Source organism: Serinus canaria, chromosome 12 (assembly GCF_022539315.1).
Source record: "Serinus canaria isolate serCan28SL12 chromosome 12, serCan2020, whole genome shotgun sequence".
Classification (NCBI taxonomy): domain Eukaryota; kingdom Metazoa; phylum Chordata; class Aves; order Passeriformes; family Fringillidae; genus Serinus; species Serinus canaria.
In genome coordinates, this window is record NC_066326.1 from 13,763,553 (window position 1) to 13,782,930 (window position 19,378).

At 45.0% G+C, this 19,378-nt stretch overlaps 1 protein-coding gene across 7 annotated transcripts; it reads right to left on the minus strand.

The window, feature by feature from the left end:
- Positions 1 to 97: 97 nt before the first annotated feature.
- Positions 98 to 19,269, minus strand: TMEM40 (transmembrane protein 40). Of its 7 annotated transcripts, XR_003944834.2 has the most exons (13): positions 14,450 to 19,269; positions 13,511 to 13,718; positions 10,563 to 10,619; positions 7,546 to 7,653; positions 6,996 to 7,049; positions 6,090 to 6,125; positions 5,029 to 5,061; positions 3,601 to 3,663; positions 3,246 to 3,317; positions 3,091 to 3,165; positions 2,377 to 2,439; positions 1,851 to 1,942; positions 98 to 297 (listed from the first exon to the last, which is right to left on the minus strand). XR_003944834.2 is itself a non-coding variant. In XM_050979296.1 (12 exons), the coding sequence occupies exons 3-12, from the start codon at positions 10,609 to 10,611 to the stop codon at positions 1,923 to 1,925; spliced, it is 573 nt and encodes a 190-aa protein (XP_050835253.1). In that variant the 5' UTR covers positions 10,612 to 10,619; positions 13,535 to 13,718; positions 14,450 to 19,269; the 3' UTR covers positions 1,735 to 1,922. The 7 variants fall into 7 exon arrangements, 6 of the variants coding, with proteins under 6 accessions (XP_050835253.1, XP_030083764.1, XP_030083763.1 ...); XM_050979296.1 differs by lacking the exon at positions 98 to 297 and having other exon boundaries at positions 1,735 to 1,942; positions 13,535 to 13,718; XM_030227904.2 differs by lacking the exon at positions 98 to 297 and having other exon boundaries at positions 1,735 to 1,942.
- Between the last annotated feature and the right edge of the window lie 109 nt (positions 19,270 to 19,378).

Below are 19,378 nucleotides of genomic sequence, written 5' to 3' on the forward strand. Positions count from 1 at the left end.
CTGCATGTTGGGAGCCCCTCCTCTCTGCACTGCCCCCAGCCATTTCAAACCGAAGGCAAGGAGGATGTACCCCATGTGCTAGGTGATGCTGAAATGGAATGAGATGTTCCAGGCCCTGGGGAGCCAACGGGGAGGTGAGCCCAGCAGAGCCCTGGGCTCAGGTAGGAGCTGAATGCTGAAGGGTAGTGCAGACAGCACAACTGAAGGAAAAAATGTTGGAACTCCTCAAAGAAACTTGTTGCTTTGAGTGCTTGGCTGATGCTACAGCAAGGGTGATGATGAGAAGGACTAAAGGATCTGGAAGAAGAACAGGAAATTCTCAGGTACTCAAGAGGATGCAGCTCAATGTGTAGTTGCTTTTTTGTTGAGAACTGACTTTTCTCATGGGACCTGCTGTAAGGGGCTTAGCTGTTCATCTCACATGGTGGGATGCACTTGGTGACTTTTTAAATGTTTTGCTTATTTTACCCTTAAGCAGTTTCTGTTAAAAATTTATGTTTACTTCAGAGTACCAAATTTAAAACATTAAGTATTGAAACATGTTTCTCATCTTGACTGTTCCACAAATTGCCTTTCAGAAAGACACTAGACAGCAGAGGACACTAAAAAAGCCCTTTTCATCAGCGCAGGGTGACGCTGTAGTTTTCAGTTCACCCAAAAGCCATTTACCACTAGCATGGCTACAGTGCTCTGGGCAAGACTTCATTTGCAGACTAACACAAAATATACAGTAGTTTGGGATGGTGAAATATTTCTACAAAGACATGTAAAGGAGCATATAAATACTATGAAATAATTTAATTCATCCTTCTCGCACAAGTTAGCCCTTGAGGCATTGGGTGGTAGCTATGCTGTGTTGGTGCAGGCTTGAGTGCAACTGTTGGTGTTTCTGGCAGTGCAGCTGGAACTGCAGGCAAGAGTGACTGACACTGGTGCTTCAAATTATACACAACAAAAAGAAACCTTTCTAATTTTCTGAGCAAGGCTTGAAATTGTTCCTGTAAAACTCTGAGCTGTTTGGCTTTACAGATTTCAGATTTACATCTCCTTTAAAGTCTCCTTTTCTTTTCAACTAGTTGCCTTCATCATTCTGTGGGTATGAAGACCTCAACATTTTTACTTAAAATGTAGTTTTGTTGCAGTCTTCCTATGATTGCAGTAGCCCTACATTCTTGCAATGTGTAACATATCCTATAATGTTAAAGTTTCATGTTTATTTTACTCAAAGAAAGAAAAAGGTTAGGAGATGAGTCCAATCAAACACTTTGTTTTTGCCCTGAGAAAAGATGAAATCTGCTGTTGTTAATAATAATCCCATTACTGCAGCACTCTGTCAGTGCCTGTAAATCCCCCCAGCTCTCCTCGGGTGAAACCACTGCCCGCCCACTGCTCCGAGTTCTGCCACAATCGATTCATCAGTCCCAGTGCCAGCACCACGGGGCTCAGCTGGGACAGCAGGGCTGGCCTCTGCCTGCTCTAGGCAGCACTGGGAGGGGGAGGAGGAGGCCAGAATCCCTACAGAAACAGCCAGAGCCTAAGCCAGAGCCAGCACAGGGCATTGGTCTTGGTTCTGGTACACCACAGGCAGACTGGCGTGGTTTGTTAAATAAGAGTTGCACCACCACATGACTGCCTGGGGCAGGGAAGGTGACTGTTTGTATTTCAATGGAACTGAACACAAAGCTCCATCTCCATTGTCTTTCAAGCTCTGCTGAGGCCCAAACCACTTTGGAATCCAGAGTGGGGCCCTGTACCCCAGTTTCAGGTTTATTTTGGAGTGAAAGGAGTCATGTTTTTCAAAGGTTTCACATTTCAGTATTTCACATTGGCCATTTTGTTGTTAGGTTCACCTCATAAAGCAGTTCCTTTAGTACTGGAAATCTGGACAGCCAGGTTTGGGGAACTCTCCTGAAATACTCCTCCTAGGCAGCTTTCCTCATGCCTGTGGGATGAAGAAAGAGACAGGTGTCAGGACTGCTATGTTCAGATTGCACTGTATCCATGCAGCTTTTCAGTATGCTTTGTGTTTTGTGTCCCTAAACATGAATAAACATGAACCAGGAGTCTGAAGACTCAACAAGTGAAGACTCCTCCACCCCCTAGTTTTTATTTACGCTACAGAATTCTTACACATACACTGGCAGGAAATAATACCCCAATCAGGGTGGAGTATTAAAAATGCAAAAATGTTCTGCCACAGGGAAAGAGTCAAGACTAATTAATTTTCAAACCCAAGCAGCTGTAATGAACTGTAATAAAATACTCCTTTTTTTTAAGGTAGTAAGATGGGAAATTGTCATTTAAATTAGTTGGTCTTAATTCTTGACCAGCCAAGGTCCAGGGAAGACATGCTGTCTGGAAAAAGAGCACTGTTACCTCTTGGCCTGAATTTGTCAATCAGAGGAACAAAGCTGTCAAGGACACTCCGAATTCGGTACACTGGGTGTGAAAACAAACACAAAAGATAAGCAACATAAAACAGTAAAAAATGGCAAAACCCATACACTGACACTTATTTAAACAAGCACATCTTCAATATCATTAATAAGAAAGATCAGGCTGAGTCATGAGAGAACCATCCACAATGTCCCACCATGTTAACATGAGATTACAGAGGAGACAAGTTCTTGTTTGGGGAGCCATAACTTGCTGCTGGTGGCAGCACTCCTATACTATCCTTAGGGATTGTCAAAATGCACAGGTTTTAATATTTCCATAGCTGCTGCCCCAAGCTCATCCTCAGTGCCAGGGGAATGCATGGCAGCCAGGATGCACAGCATCTTATCCAATGGATCTGGGAAGACAGGCCTTGCTGCTAAAATTACACGTTGTCATGGCAACGCAGCATTCGGCCATTACTGCAGAAAGAGGTGACTCAGGGTCTTGTGATCACTGAGAAGGAAAAATGAGTCAACCTCTCCCTTCAGTAGCATTAAGGCTGCTTGTCTGCATCCCCTCTGTAATTGGGAGATGTTGGGGGAATTTCATGGTGAGTTACAGAATCTCAACCCTGGCAGTTTCATGGGCTGTGGCAACTGTGTGACCTTGTCCTTAATGCAGGGACACAGCTGCTGCTGGAGGGACACTTACCTAGACCAAAGTATATCCCAGTGGTTTCCAGGGAAGCAAAGGTGATTAAACCAATCCCAAGAGAAATAGTCCAGTCTAAGGCAACAATATAAATGTTAGCTTTGTTCATTTTTCTACAGTGCAATGATACATCCTTCTATTGAATCTTGCCTTACCTTTGTGGTAGTAGTAGCAAACTAGTAAAGCTCCAATTGCAAAGCAAAGAATGACAAAATGAAAGAATTCATCTGAAATTGAGAGGGAAGATTAGGTCACAACTACAGCCACGGCTCTTCCAAATTCACCTTTAGGTACAGAGTATCACTCATGGAATTAAATCAATTTCCCTGAGATTTCTCAGGGACTAGGCTCAACATTGTGAGAAGCCTCGATGATTTTCATCAAGAAGCCTTGATGCACTTCAACAAAGCACTCATGTTGGAAGAATAAAGGTTTTTCTGAACCAGATATCTTATTCTTGGACTAAGGTTTAACAGGTCTGACATCAGTTTGATTAAATAAATCAATTACCATCCTTCCGTATGCCCATCCACCGTACTGTGCACTGAGGGGGGTGAGTGCTCTCCTCATACGCTACAAAAAAGAGAAGTCTTTTATTACCACGGAACTGTGAAATTAAGGAATTTAAAGTTTATTTCATTTTTTCTATCTGAAACAGATTGTCAGAGCAGAATATATGTATAACTGTTTGTTGGTCTGCAAACCCTTCAGAAAGATCAAATTAGCAATTTTAAAAATCACTCCAAAGAGCATGGGTTTAAAAATGAATTTTAAAAAGTATAACCAGATGGCTGCACTAACAATACTGAATTGTTTTAAAGCACTCTGGGTCTTTTCCGCCTCTTCTGGGACAAGCCATAGTCTCAGAATGACAGTGGGGGGGTAAAGCCAGAGTACAAGGCAGCTTCAGTTTAATCCCTGGGTGCTTTGCACAACCACAGCCACAGTAAAAAGATCCCCTTCATTACTGAGGGTGTGAGAACCACCCCTCTACTAACACCTGACACCAAGTACTTCTGCACCTCCCAAAATGAGACCTGATGCTGAAATGAGTCTCTTGCAGCTACACTGGCATAGTGAAAAAGCAGCATAATAACAAATGAGGTATTTTAGACGTTTAAACACAGAGCAGTTTACTCTTTGTCATGAGCAGAGTTGCCAAATTCTCTTTTCTCCACCAGTATTGCCAAAAAGAGCTGAGTCTTTTACCATCTCTTCAACAAGGGGTTTAAAGCAGCAGTTTTTTTCCTTTTCTCTTTGTTGGTGGCTTGAGCAGCCCCTGAGGCATCTGCTGCACACAAGCCTTTGGGAGTTGATTCAGAACAAGTTCCAGATGCTGATCTTCCCTACACTGGGCAACCTCTGCCTGGCAGGAATTTTTTCTTAAGATGAAACAGGTGAGTACTGGAAGGGTCCTTTACATGAGCTGTAGACTTTTGCTGTGGTGCTTTTGAACCATGGAACAACTAAACCTTGAACAGAAACTCTGCTCTGGGTCACCTGATACAGGCATCAGACTTTGGCCTCTTTGAGCAGTCTGGATTTATCACATTCTGGTTTGGGGGCAAACTCAGTAATTTTCCTATTAATACCACAGTATTGCCTTATTCTGACTCACAGATACAACTCCGTGCAGCTCTATGAATTATCTATAGATAAAGAATTTAGCAGAACCTCAATTCACACTTGGCAAGTGTCTGTCCTGTATTACTCCACTTCCTAAATGCAACAGTCCCACTGTAACTTGGCATCATGGAATGACTTGCACAGTATTTTTTCTGTTAAAGCATTCCATCTTATTACCTGTTTTCAACCTTCTACTTTTTGATTAGACCATCTCTAGGCATCAAGGAGCTGGTATTACCCTCACCACACTAAGCAATATTCCTGAAAGAACATCCACAAAATAAACTTCTTTATTTGCATGTCTGTACTCACCATCTACATCTGAATCTTCTCTTCTGGCAATCTCTGAAAAGAAATAGAGTTTTGTTACTTCTGATGGGAAAAAAAAACAAATATAGAGCTTCCCACCACACCCAGCACCAAGACGCACAGCGAGTAATCACCTATCTGCAACAAAACTGGGGTGAGTGGTAGAGAGGCCAAACACCAAGGGAAAAGTACCATGACCCTTTCTGTACCTGGTAGTGTGGGGAGAATAAGGCCCTGCAATGGGTCCCTCTGCCCTGGTGTTCCTGGGGCTCCTTGGGGATAGGTAACTCAAAAACCTCCCCAAGGGATTATGCTGCAATTTGTAACTTTCCACTGCACAGAAGTGGAGATGTCCTCTCCAAAGGCTGCTCCACTGGGCTGTCTGCCTCTCCTAACTCATCCTGTGGCCTTGGCCTGGGCACAGGAGGGATGAGCTCAGTAATGCAATTAAGCTGTTGGCAATTTCCTGCTGTGGGCTTTTACAAACATTCTGGGACTGTGCAGCAGTGTCTGGTGGGAGGAAGTCTGCCTTCACACTGCCTGTCTGTGCAAGCCTCTTGCCTGGCACTGTTGCTCTTTGCCTGACTTTCACCTGGCACCTCCTGCTGAAAACACTGTGCACTCAGAACCAAGCATCACTGCTTGCAGAAAGCAGGTTCCAGGTCCCTCCAGCATTGCACCCCTGCTCAGCAGGAGACAGAGGGCTTCAGGGAATGCTAAAAACCGCCTCTAGCTTTTTTGGGTAAGACTGAACAGTTGCCCAACAGAACTTCTGGATTTTCCCCTAAAGAATGACTGCTATGAGCTGATATTGTGAGAGCCTGGCAGATCTACAAAAATGGGTTCATCTGCCAGAACACCTTGTACAAATCACTTGCTGTCAAGGCAGGCACTACCACAGCCTTGTAACAGAATGTCTGCACCATGCCCAGGCCCAACACCAGGCTAACTGAAAACCAAGGGATTTACAGCCTGAGCTATTTTTTAATGTCTCAGCAGGTCAGAAAGAAGACACTGCAGTTTATAGTCATGCCAGCAGGATGAGGTGACCCAGGAGTGCTTACCTGAATCTCTGTAGGGAACCACCTCTGCTGGTATTCCTAAAACATGACACAGAAATGGGGTAGGTTAATACCTGCAGTGAGGGTGTCTGGTGCCAGTGCCAGCCCATCAGCTCCCTGAAATCAGTGTGGGTATGTAACAGAGACAAGGAAGAGACCAACTCTAACTCCTTAAAGAGGGTGCCTCTGCTGGGGGTTATGCAGTCAAAAAGTGGGAAATGACTGAATTCTTTCCCCCTCCTATTCCATCTCTCCAAGTATCTGGAGGGGTAGGATGATTAAGGTAGGATCAGACTCCTGTGAGACAGATTAGATCTTCTAATGTCAATTTTAAATTAACTGCTCTTATATTTGGGCTGAGCTCAGTTTAAGACATTTATTAAAATATTAATGCTTTACATTTATACATCCATAGTTTTATAGGTATTTCTGTGTATTGACACAGCCCATTTTCTTCATCTGCATTGTACTTATTTTCCATTTTTCCTTTGGTAGGAAAGGAAAAGCCTCCGGAACAAGGTGGCCCTTGCTGATGATCTCCAGTCAGTGCTGTGGACTGACTGCAGCCCCTCTAAGTATTGGCTGTGACAGATGTTTTCAGAACCCTCTTACTGCATTTCAGTGGCAGCTATGCAGGCCCAGGCAGCAGGACTCCTCCCACAACAGCAGATTTTGCAGTTTTCCTGGTTCAACTCTGAGCACAGGGCATGGCTGAGCATCAGCATTAGTTGAGCTTCATCTTGTAGGAAATGTCTTTCCTACAGCCAAATTCTGACTTGTCTTTCTTTTACATCTACACATTAATATAACTTTGCTCAACAGCCAAAGCAAAGAATACAAAAAATAATCTTTCTTTGGTTTATATTGGTTGCCTCTAGTAAGAGCCAATACTGTTTCACTTTGTCCTACCTCCAAGTAACTGGCCTTCACTCTTCTGTCTTCCTAAATCTTCCTCATCACTGTCTGGATAGGAGAAAGTATTTGTTCATCAGAGTAAAGAAAAATGTGCTAGCAGCATCAGAAACAACAGCACTGTAGTTGTTTGCTCATAATACAACCATATGAAGGTAAAAATCAAGGCTTTGAAATGCAAGGATCTCTATTGGCTGCTTTTGCCTCTCAGCTCCCTTCAAAGCTGGCTGAATAGGTGAAACTCAGCAAAACCTGAAGCTGGATTAACTTGTATAAAGGGCTGTAGAGAGAAGTTAGGATCTTTTATTTGGGGAAGGAATCTTGCAGCAGATTTCTGTTTCTGAAATGAACTTCCACAAGAGTGGGTGGCAGCTACTATTTTGCTGATAATGAATTAAGTACTGATAATTTTCTACATTCTCTCTTTGGCACAATTTCTTACTTTATTCAGAGCTCTACAGAATTGCCACATCTCCTTTGGCAATCCTTAAAAACATGCAGTCAGACTAAATTATGTATCAGGAAAAATAAAATAAACCCTCTTTACCTTGTGTATCTTCATCCATGGACTCCTGGGATGAGTTTTCAGACTTTTTGTCCTCTTTTGAATATACAAAATTCTTTTCCAAACTCTTCAGAAGTTTCAATTTTTCATCTTTTTTTTATAAAGAGAGAAAAAAAACATTATCAGTGACTACATTTTCTATTTTACAATTACAGATTTCCCAATGCTTTATTAAAAGAGGCCTGACAGGAAATCAGACCCTTTGTCTAATTTCAGTTGTGGTTTTGGCACACAAAGGGTAGTACAAAGCATCAAATGAAAGCATCATACACACTACAGTTTAGACTTTCTTATATGGTTGTGGTAGACATCTAAAGTTTCATATTCTGGCGTTTAATTATTCATAATGTTACCCCTGTGCAAATTCCCACTCCCTGAAGCAGCAGCAGCAGAACGATGCTTCAGCAGGAGAGGAGTGGCTCACCCTGCCCAGGGCTACTTCTGCCAGGGCTCCGTGTGCCGACGCCGCGGCTCCAGCTCCCTCTTGTGGCACAGGAGCACAGCCCTCAGAGCCAGGCCACGCCAGGATCCCAACTGCTGCTGGCTCTTGTGGAAAGGGGTGTCTCTGAACAGCTCCACACCCAGCTCTGTGCTCAGGGCTGGGGCTCTGAGCATCTCTTCATCAGGAGGTGCAGGATTTGGGCACAGGCAGGTAGATGGGATTCCTTCTCCTCCAGCTCCTCGAGGCTGCTCACAGCACAAGGGTCTTGTAACCAACTTTCGTGCTCTGAGAGATGACCAAAGCTGGGCTGTGCACCAGGCTGGGAGGTCTCTCCCCTTCAGGAACATGTTTAATCAAGGCAGAAGCAGGAACATGATGTCCTTGAGGGTCCCCAACTAAATTTAGGGTCATCTTAAGTGAGTGCTCCTCTGTCATCTATTAAAGACAATTAATGACTATGGACCCAGTGAAACTGCCCTTAGTTCCTTTCTGCACAACCAGGCAAATAAGTCTCTTTTATCTTGTTGCCAGGTTCAGCACCCTGTGTGCCATCCCCTGTCCATTCCTTTTAGTATTACATGTGCTGCTAGGGAATTATATTTCTACAAATATTTTCACTGGCTCAGCTCTGATTTCCTACCACTGTGAATGCTCAGAGGGGTCCTGGCTAGCTGGATAACAGTCTGTGCCAAAAAATCAGGGAAAACTTTCTCAAGTCAGAGAAACATCTTTGGCAGCATCATCCCAGGACATGCTCTCTCCCTAAATACAGGTGGGTTTTCCCCAGAAGAAGCCATGTCTAACTACAGTTAAATACTAACTTTGGCTCCCATTACCAACACACCTAACTGTCTTTTCTGAACAGCACTTCCAGACAATTCAATTGTTCACTAATTCTCACTTCCAAGCATATAACAGAGTGTTCAAGCTGCTGTCAAGTCCTACTTACACCTAACAGGAGGACAGGTAGGACATACCCTTTCCCTTGGAGCTGGGCAGCTGCCTGTACCCAGATGGGTCGGAAGTCTTCAGCAAAAGGTAAAGAAGAGCCTGATTGCAAGGAAAAAGCCGTGGACGAAGCCATGTTGCGGCAGTTTTGTGTTCCCTTGGGATGCCTTTTGCAGCTGCAGTGTGCCTGGAGCTCTGGGCTTTGTGGTTTTCTAAACTTTAACCCCAGGCACTAAACGCAGCCTTGGGCTAATGCTGGTTGCAAGGAAAAAGCCATGGAGGAAGCCATGTTGTGGCAATTTTGTGTTCTCTTTAGGATGACTTTTACAGCTGCAGTGTGCCTGGAGCTCTGGGCTTTGTTGCCCTGACTCCTTTCTTCTCTATGGCTTTCAGGCAGGCAGCACAGCCTCCAGGGAGCTGTTAAGGCACTGAAAAGGAGGTAAGTAACTAGCAAGTGGTCTTTCCAATAAAACACAGCCTGTAGAAGCACACCCTGATGTGACTGGGCAAATGACTGTATCCCATCCTGTGGGAAATGTAACCCCCTGCTCCTACTACACAAAGGGAAAACTGGGGATAAAGAGTAATGTCCAAGACTGGAAGAGAATGTAAACTCCATTCAGCAACTCTGAGCAGAGCCTTCAACTGGGAAAAACAGCATGGTGGGCAATAGTTAACTATTCAGAGAGCTGGGAAAATACAGCTATAGGGTCTGAAAAAGGCCATGCAATTGCTGCAGTATCTTAGAGCAAAATGTGACTAACAATGGTCCTGCCTAGAACACAGTGAGCTGAGCTGATCCTGAGGAATTTATACAGAGCCATTTATTTTTGCACATGGAGAGCAGTGAAGTAAGAAGCAGTGGCCTAAACCTCATTTGTCTAAGTGCCCTGTTACATCTTTTAATATATTTCAGTACATCAGCTAGTAGGACTGTGTTCTCTCTCTCCAGAGTATAGGAGAAAAGTAAAATAACAAGGATAAGTGTTGCTTTGGTAACCTGTCACTGTGCAGGAGTAGGGGCGGGGGGGGGGTTCAAGGGAGTGTTCCTGTAACTGGAAAACACTGTAACACACAGTAACACACTGTGGCTGTAACACACTGCCCAATAACAGCACAGAGGAAAGAGAGTGCTGCTGTACTGTGTAAAGCACCTCAGTCTGCCACAAAATAGTAGACAAACGTCAATCAATAATTCATACAAATGACTGATGTCCCTGTGATGCTGTTGTCTCAGTTAGAGAAGCATGGTAAGCGTTCCCAAAGTATTCCTAGCTATTTAACAGGTATTTATTCTGACCATGCTGTTTTACAGACAGGCACAAAGACCCCAAGGACTGGATACCAAGGCACTGAGATTGCTCATCAGGCATTTAATGCACAGTAAAGTCTGCTTCATGTACCTAAATTCCCACTTACAGGTGTGCAAAGCCTCACAGGAACCTGTGGAAGAGCTGGGAATTGACTGCTGGTTTCTCTTTTATAAGCAAAGAGATAGATAGGGTGTGTTTTCAGAGGAAACAGATTTCATTGACTCATGCCCACCCTGGCAAACACTGCTGTGCACTGTGCATGAGCTAAAGCTCTGATCTTTGTGTGCTTCCCTTACCTTGCTGTTCTTCAGTAAGATCTGGGATCAGGACATTCAAATTCTCCATTGCTGTGCCTGTTTTAAAGGGGGGAAAAAGTACATTTAGAATCAGGTTGCTGACCTTCCTGGTTTCCTGTCTTTGATTTTCTGCAAACGCAGTGTCTCTCTCTGGGCCTTTCAGTTTTGAAATCACTTCTCTGTTTCACATCATGAATCATTCACCCTCCTGGGACCCAATTCTTGACTCCTCCAAGTGAGCCCTATTGGCCTTTGGTTATTAGGAAAGAACAAAAGTCTGATCATCATGAGTAAAACAAAAAGAAGTCAGACTTGATCATTCACATTGTTGTTTTGTAAAGCTACCAAGGTGCCTAATTAAACATTTACCACAGATGTGAGTAACCTAATAGGCTGGGTTCCATCCACAAAACAGAACAATCATCCCGTACCTTTTACATCCTAATAGTTAAAATGTATCAGCCAGGAAAAAGAGCAGAAATAGTTCCCATGAAAGTCCCACAAGACTTTTGAATTCTTGTCCCACAAAAGACTTTGATATGTCAACATCTGTCCTTCCCAAGTTGTCATGCAAAGGAAATTTCCATAAAATTTAGCTTTTAATGAACTACAAATTTTAAGTGTTGATCCCAGGCTAATTACTGGTATTTGCCACAAAAACAAATGTTCTGACATGCCCAAAATTCAGCATTTCCTTTTGTTTTGCTAAACTTGCCACAGAAGTTTTGGGCTGAGGCTGGAATATTCTGATGGTGCACGTTTTGTAGTAACTGTGGTTCTGAACTGTTGCCTCTGCCTAACATGGTCCGGGCATTCTGCACTGATGCATCTCCCCTTGTGCAACATTGCAAGTAACCAACAGCTGTACTGAGAGATGCAAAGAAGGGTTTTGGGGAGCCTAGAGCAAAGTTTCCACTCTGCAGTATGCAATAGGAAAACAGTTAATATGTCCACACATTTTCTTACAATATGACTTTTGGATCCATTCAACAAAACACTTCCAATAAAGCTGTTTCAAAACTAAGTATATCCTTCAAATTTTCCAGAGGACAACCTGTTTCTTTTCCTACTAGCACTTTCAGTTCTCTAAGGTTCATCATATCAGTCCAAAAAATATTCTAATACAAAACCCAAAACAGGTCAGTTAATATCATCAGAAGAATATTGTAACACATAGGCAAACACTCAAACAGAACAACTTTTTAGGGCATCAGTTCTCAGACAGAAGAAATTAGACACAAACAGACTTCAAAAGACTTCTCGGAAAATGACATAACCACTTTCAAAGGCTCCGCTCAGAAAACTCAGCTTACCTGCCTCCAAAGTGTATTGTGAGAGAACAACATTTTAACAACATTTCGAAATTACTCCCAGTGATGAATCTATGCAAAAGATCTACAGATCTTCCCCTTTCCCTGACTTACATCCAGCCTTTGCTGCTGTAGCTGTGGCAGCAGCCCTGTGGGAGCTGGGAGCCTGTGAGCACCCGATAGGGAATGCAGGAAATGCATCTGTCCCCTCTGTGGGTAAGCATCAGCTGATGTGGAAATGTAGGAACCCAGCACGCCACACCCTGGTCAGACTCGTTCTTGGCCACTCAATCAAGAATAAGTTTATAGGCACCTTACATATCTCCAGCTATGGTTTTCTGCCTTTTTAAGTCTCTTTCTTTCCTTCCTATTTGCTCAACTTAGACCTTGCAACAGTTGCTTTTTTAACCACAATCCTTTAGACATCTCTCTGGACTGCATGGTTAAAATACCAGAGCTAAAGGAACAAAAGTACCTTAAACATAAACTTTTTTTCCAGCTGATTAATTCAATTTCAGATAATAATTTAGAAGTATCCTGATATTTTACTGTCAGGTGAAACTCAGGAGGTTTGGGGTTCTAAACCTAGTCTTTGGGGTTCCTAATACCTAGTGAAGGCTGCTTTCAGGGGCATTTTAAGGCAGGTTGCTGTTCCCCTGACAGGAACCTGCCACAGCAGCTGCCTTATCCCAGCTTTGCATCATCCCAAAGACAAAGGGAGCAGTGGGCACTACCTGACCTGTCCTGCCACGCACACAGGAAGAACAGATTCAACACTGACGGCAGGGCAGACACTGCCAACATCATCCTCATCTGCTATCAGACTGATTTACTTCAAAACTGCTGATTTGCTGGCCCAAATGAGCCAGCAGACTGCTCAGCTGTTACAGTAACAGAGTTGCCTAATGCACTTTTGTATCCTGCTGTGGTAAGACCTGGATGCCACAAGAGGATCCAGGAGCACTCAGCATCTGCTCCCATCTCCCTTTCTGTGCCTCCAGCACAGCTCAGCCCAGTCAGTCACCAAGATTTACATTAACCAAGGAAGTTGGGTAGCTAATTTCTCTTAGACTATGCACATTAATTCCCCTGTGGCTCTTCTGGAAAGAAAATCAGATCTAAACAAAGGATAAGTATAGGTGCCTAATTATTGTATGTTTTAAAAGTGACTTAGTTGATTATACCTCATAATGAGAGAAGGATGATGATAAACAGGCATTTCAGCCTGGCCATGAGCTCACTTGGGAATGACATGAACAACAGACCTCACCTTGCTTTCCTCACAGTAAATCAGAATTTAATTGTAGTGAGGTCTTTTTAATGTGTTGGAATAAAATTTGTGTGCAGAGTCAGATTTAGAAAGGGAGGTTAACAACTTCCAGACATGAAGTTTTGCTTAGCTGATGAAATATACCTGAGGGAAATTGCTCAAATGGGAAAACAAAAAACATGCAAATAAAATAAGATTGTTTTAACTTCAGACAATCAGACAATCCCAGACCTTTTCCCTTCGAAACTACTTTCACCTTATATTTTAAGATATATGCTGACACCTAAACCTGCTAAATTTTATTTTAAAGACAAAGTCCCTCAATGCCCTTCTCTCAAATCAAAACAAACCAACTTCTTAAAGCACACCTGCAAGTCTTAGGTTGGTCCTACCAGTTGGTTTCACAGGAAGACGTCCTAGAGGAGCTGTGGCTGTGGTGAAAGCTGAGTTTCTTCCTGTGAGACAATAAAAACTGATCCACACAATTTCTGTTTGAAACCCTTCCTGCTCCAGTCTCCTCGGGCTGTGGTAATACTTCTGCTACCCTCCTGCTTGCCTTCCTGTTGTCAAATGCAGCTGAAATGTGACAGAGAAGGAGCAAAACTTGGACTTTTCACTCTCCTTGAACACAGGCATGTAGAGAGACCCAGCAAGTGCATGTCATCGCAGCAAGGGCAGCTCCCCAGCTCTGCCAGCCCCATGGGGGTGAGCAAGGAGCAGGCACAGCCCATGCACTCCTTGCCACAGCTCCAGCACTTCCTTCCTCCCCTGGCTTTCACAGCAAGCCCAGACATGGTGGCTGCACGGCTGCCAGACGACACCTGTGAGCCCTGGGGAGGTTGCTGCCCATTTTCCAGCTCTGCCTTAAGCACTGACATGCAACATTTGAAATTACTCAGTTTGTGTTTCTCCTTTCACGCCCTGTGCCTCTCTGTGGTTGCTGTAAAGCTCTGAAGGAAGAATATTAATTAATCAGAAGCCAGAAATGTTTATGCTTAAAGACTGAGTAAAATTAAGGCAAACAAGTCTTTCTCTTTGCATAAAGTGTTGGGCTTGCCACGAGGATTTTAGAGAAAAAAAAACTATTTAAAAGATGGGGAAGTTGAGTCAAAGAGTCCAGTTGAGTCAGTAAGAGAGGTTATAGGGAAGTCCTGTAGTTCCCACAGCACCAGAACCCTTTTTCTGTACAGTGGTTTGGTGCCTCAAACAGCAACCAATAACACAGCACTACCAAGAGCCAGCAGGCAGCCCCCAACCACCCTCAGTCTTGGCCCCAAGAAGCTCCTGAACCCCTCCCCAGTACTCACCTCCACAGCTGTGTGGCAGCCCAGGATCCTGGCTCAGGGATCCCAGGGCGGGAAGGCATCGGGGCCGGGGCCTCACGTGGCCTCCCCTGACTCACAAGGTGAGCGGCGGTGGCTCCGTTGTCCTGTGGCTGCTGAGGTCACACTGCAGGCGTGTGTTCCCATGTCCCTGAGCCCTGGGGATGTGGCCAAGGGCCAGTCTCACTGGCACAGACTCCCAGCCTGCCTCAGGCACTAATGGCCCTCACCAGCCCTGAGCAGCCAGGTCTCCTCACCCCTGCCCGTGGCTGCTCCAGCACAGCCCCTGCTCAGGTTGGAGACCCAGCCCCACTTGTTTGGCCTCCCTGAGACATCAGGGGGGCACTGGGGATGTAGAATCCACTCTGTGGGGAGTGGCCCTGGGCTCTGGTGAAGCTAAGCAGGGACACCATGATGAGGGTTTGGAAGCCCAGACACGCTCCCCTCCTGCTCAGGGCATCCCAGGATGACACAGGTGGACTGCCTGTGCAGCTGGGCCAGTAGCAGCAAAGGGAAACATGCCCTCCACCCCACCTGTTCCCAGCAGCTACAGAGGGTGCTGACAACACAGAGCCTCTGGCTCTGCTCATCCTATACCCACTGTAAGGTCATTGGTGCTCCCCTCCAGCCCTTCTCAGCCACTCTGACACACATCTTATAGCACAACTTTTATCTGGAGCCACCCCAGGGCTGTTTGTTGTTCAGGACAGCTGGTCCCTCACTGGCAGGTGACATATTCTAAACCAGCCAGCCTTCACCCCAAGGAAACAAAAGTAGGAAAGGAAGGGGCAAATTCCTGCAGTGCACCTCAGCACAAGGTGGCAGATGTTTGATCACCTGAAAATGTACGTGAGGAGTGACAGCCAGTGTCAAAGGAGACTCCTTGGGCCACTCCAATAGCACAGTGACTACTGATTACACAAGGTGTGGTCATGTAAGTCATTTGTCATATTAAGCTAATGGTTTGACCCTGGTGCAGCTGGGACCCCAGGAAGTTTTGTATTCCCTCCTTCTGCTCTCCTGATGCTTCTAGAGTGACTTGGACACAGGTAAAGTAAGTTATACTTCCTAGAGGAGATGTGCATTTATTTTTCTTTAACAGTTTGTTTGATTGTTTGCTGTGATTTTTTGGTATTTTTTTAGAGGGGGAAAGGATTGAGGTTTGTGTTTTTTAAGCCAGGGATTCCACTACTTTTCTACAAGTGCCTATTCAAGCGCCTTGTCTCACCTCCCCTGACATTTTTAATTACATGTAACACTGAACACTTAAAGCAGCTAATACCCTGCATCTACTGCTGACAAGATTATCTAATGAATTAGAATGCTTTATCATGTATTACATGTGTTTACTTGGCCCTTATTTGGGAACCATCCTCTGAGAGATTAAGGAGAATGGTGATTTATTCTTTGTACACTGGGAAAATTGCTTCCAGGAGGGGTTTAGAGAGGTGAGACACAGGCAGAGCAGCTCTTATGCTTGACACTAATTGGGTGCAATGTGTGTGTGGATTTGTCACACAGGTTGCATGAGAAATGTAGAAATACTGCTAAGTGAGTGTAGGAGGAGCCCAGTGATGGAACACAGAGTACTTATTGCTCATTATGTCATCACATTTCTGACAGATTTAAACAGCCTCATGACTCCTCTTGCCCTACCCTGGCTTTCATCCAATGGGTTGGTTAAATTACTCCCTCCTGTGCATTTACTTACTTGCCATTTATTTTCATTTAAATAAAGTCTGCTTCAACAACTGTTGTGAGCCTGTGAAGCACAGGTAGGTGCACAGGGATTATGCCTCACTGCCAGCTGTACTTTGCAGACTAGAGGTAGTTTACAGCTACCTTTCTGCTTTTAAACTATGAGACTTGAGAGAGAAAAAAAAAACCAAGAAGCAGTGAATACAATCCACTTCCCAACCTTCAGCCCATCACTGAACCAGTAACAACTTGTTACGCTGAAATCAGGGGAAAGATGTTTCCATTTGGCTGGGACAAAGCCTGAGGTTTTGCTATGAAAGCTTGCGGAATACTATGAGAGTAGATCACCTACCTTACTAAGATTTTTAGAAGTCTTCCTCATTCTGTATTTTTCTGTGGAAGTACTTGCCATAATAAAAAATTCATTGTATTAGTGTTTTAAATTAACACAGTACAATTTTTGCTAAAGCCCATTAAATTTAAGAACTAGGCCTGTTTGAGCAGGCTAAATCAAAGGCCAGGATGTTATCACTCACTTCCCGGAGGATTACTGACCTCCTCAGGTGCTGCTATCAACAGCCCCCAAGGCAGAAGAGTGACTGCTTCCAGTACTGACAAGCACAGGATCCTCCCCTTAATGGCTGCAGGTAATGATGGAAAGTCCCTCATTATGGGAGCTCCCCTTTATTATGGTCAGCACATTACTGGCTCACAAACGGGCTCTGAGGGATGAGAGGGAGGGGGGCATCTGACCTCTGGGGCACTGGCTGCTCGTCCTGCCAATTTAGCTACAAGGGCAGTCTTCCAGTCACAGTCTGGCTGCTTTAACCCAGGCTCATCAGTAGGATGGACAGTGTGGCCCCAACAGAAAGCACAAATCCAAAAAGGACAGGCTGCTGGCTGACAGAAGTAGGGAACAGTGAGCTCTTCCCAGCCCCTGGCCTTGTTGTCATCTTACTGCAAAGCTCCCATACCTTCTTGGTGATTTTCATGGGCAGCTCCTCACAGGAGGAGCTGCCTTCTTCACAGCAGCTCCTTCTTCACAGCACAGCCAACAAACTCCAACTCTGAACCAGCTAACCCACTGTTTTGTAGCACTCATCTTCTTATTGGACACAGCTGTGGCCTATTAAGGGCAGGCCTGTTCCTAATCTTTGGCGATTAGTACAGCTGCAACTCCTCAGGTGTGAGACTACCTTCTCCGCTATCTTTATTTTCTTACATTCTATCCCTCCACATGGCCTGGCTGAGCAGTGCTGCAGCAAGCACAGGGATGAACACAGGGTCCCAGGATACTCCCCCCACCCACTGCCCTAACTGGAGAACTGCTTCAATGAGCAACCTCCAAAATGAATCTGCTCCAGTATCTGCTCCTCTCCTCTTCCTTGTTCTCCCAGTTCACTGGGCTCTGTTTCCATCCCCAGTCTTCTGGTCTAGCAAGAGGGCTGGAAGTGCCTCATGGAAGCAGAGCCAAAGGCACAGGAGCACAGATGCTCCCTGGGAAGCACCAGGAGCCTGAAGGTCAATTCCCAGCTTCAGCTGATCCTCCCTCTCGATAAAGCCCTTTTCCTCAGCACTTTTAAGCACATAGGCAACACCAAGGATTTCGATATTTAATCCTGATGTTTTGTGGGATGGGTTTGGTCCTGGATCCATTTTGTAACCCTGTTAGCAAGGCAGGCTGTGACCTGTCCCCCACTGCTTTGTCAGCAATATAACTGGCAGGAGACAGCAAGGTCACAAAGCAGAACAGCCTACAAAGGTAAGGAGGCATGGGTTGGTTACGTGATGGGTTAACCTGATGGCACACATTCAACACAGGGAGAGTCACAGAGCTGGGTTGGGGCTGGGCCAGCGGCTCTGTGCAACACTGTCCAAACTGGCTAGGGCATCCCCCAGCCAAGGTGAACCTCAGAGTTCCCACTCAGAGTGGGAATCACAGTTTGCTCTATCCATTACTTCCCTAGGACATTATTCTCAAGCTTTTGCTCTAGGACATACCCAACAATAATCCTCTCCTCCTCCAAAAAGAGGGTTCTGTCAACGACTGGCTTCACACTTCTGTGATATAAAGTGAAAACACACAGGCTGTGTCAGACTGCACAGGGAGAGAAGGATGGGGAAGTGGAAAGGTGAGCTCATGGTACAGCTACCCTAATGCTTTTTTTTATGTACTCCAAGGCCAAGTTCCCAGCTCCCAGGACCTGCAGAGCTCAGAGCAGCACCGCTGGCAGCTTTTGGAAACTGGACACAAAGCTTCAGTGAATCTGGAGACCTCCCATACTCCTGTGACCTTCCCATCTCACTGACCTGGGGAGCAGCAGCAATCCCAGGCTGGCAGGGCCAATCTTCTCCTTGAGAGACAACTACTCCAGTGACATCCCCTGCTGTCGGTACCTTGGCACCGGGATGCAAGCAGACACCATCTTCTGAGATCTTTAAAATTCAGCCTTGCAAAGCTCTTAGGATCAAAGAGCAGCTGTCCCTCAACAACTCAGCTGTGTCTTAAAACAGTGCTCTGTTCACCTCAGCTCACTGAATTATCAGGTTCAATCACCTGCAACATAAAGGGGATGAAGGTACATTTCACTTTTAAAACTGTTTCCTAAAATCAAGGGTCTGCTCACAGTAGGCACTGAGAGCTCAAAGGGTATTTATTAAAAGCTAAAACTATTTGAGAAATCTGGTCCAATCCATTCATTTTAAAAGATGTACTTTGGATCAGACTAAAACTTTTTTGTCTATGTAAAGCTTGAATCAAGTTCTAGATTCCTGTTCTGCTGATACCACACACAGGGTGATGCCAGTGCACCATGTCTTCCACCCAGATCAAAACACTACAGCTTATTCCCAAACCTTGGAGCCTCTAACGAGGACTGCTGGACTGCTCCAATCACTCCATGAGGCCTGGCTGCCCATCCAGCAGGCAGTCAGCACTACAAGTCTGTCATCCAAGACAGACAAACCTTTCTCAGGCTACAGATTGGCTCAGACTCTCTAGGTCAATTCTGGCACCTTCGTAAGGGGCTTCAAACCAGATTCTCTGCAGTTCAGACTCTGGGAAAAGGTCTCAGACCACCAACAGGTCTCTGCTGACCAGAAGTAGAGCACTCAGCCCTCTCAGGAGATGAGGACAGCGTGGTATCAGGACACAAGAGGACATGGCTATCTCCTGCTACATTAAATGTGTGGTGGGAAGAACAGCACCACTAACAC

Bases quoted from the DNA above. Each gene is read 5' to 3' on its own strand.
- TMEM40 (XM_030227903.2), bottom strand. From the start codon at position 10,611: ATGGAGAATTTGAATGTCCTGATCCCAGATCTTACTGAAGAACAGCAA. The intron at 7,654-10,562 runs GTAAGGGAAGCA...TATAAAAAAAAG, and splicing joins TCTTACTGAAGAACAGCAAG to ATGAAAAATTGAAACTTCTG. The intron at 3,318-3,600 runs GTAATTGATTTA...TCTCAATTTCAG, and splicing joins GATGGGCATACGGAAGGATG to ATGAATTCTTTCATTTTGTC.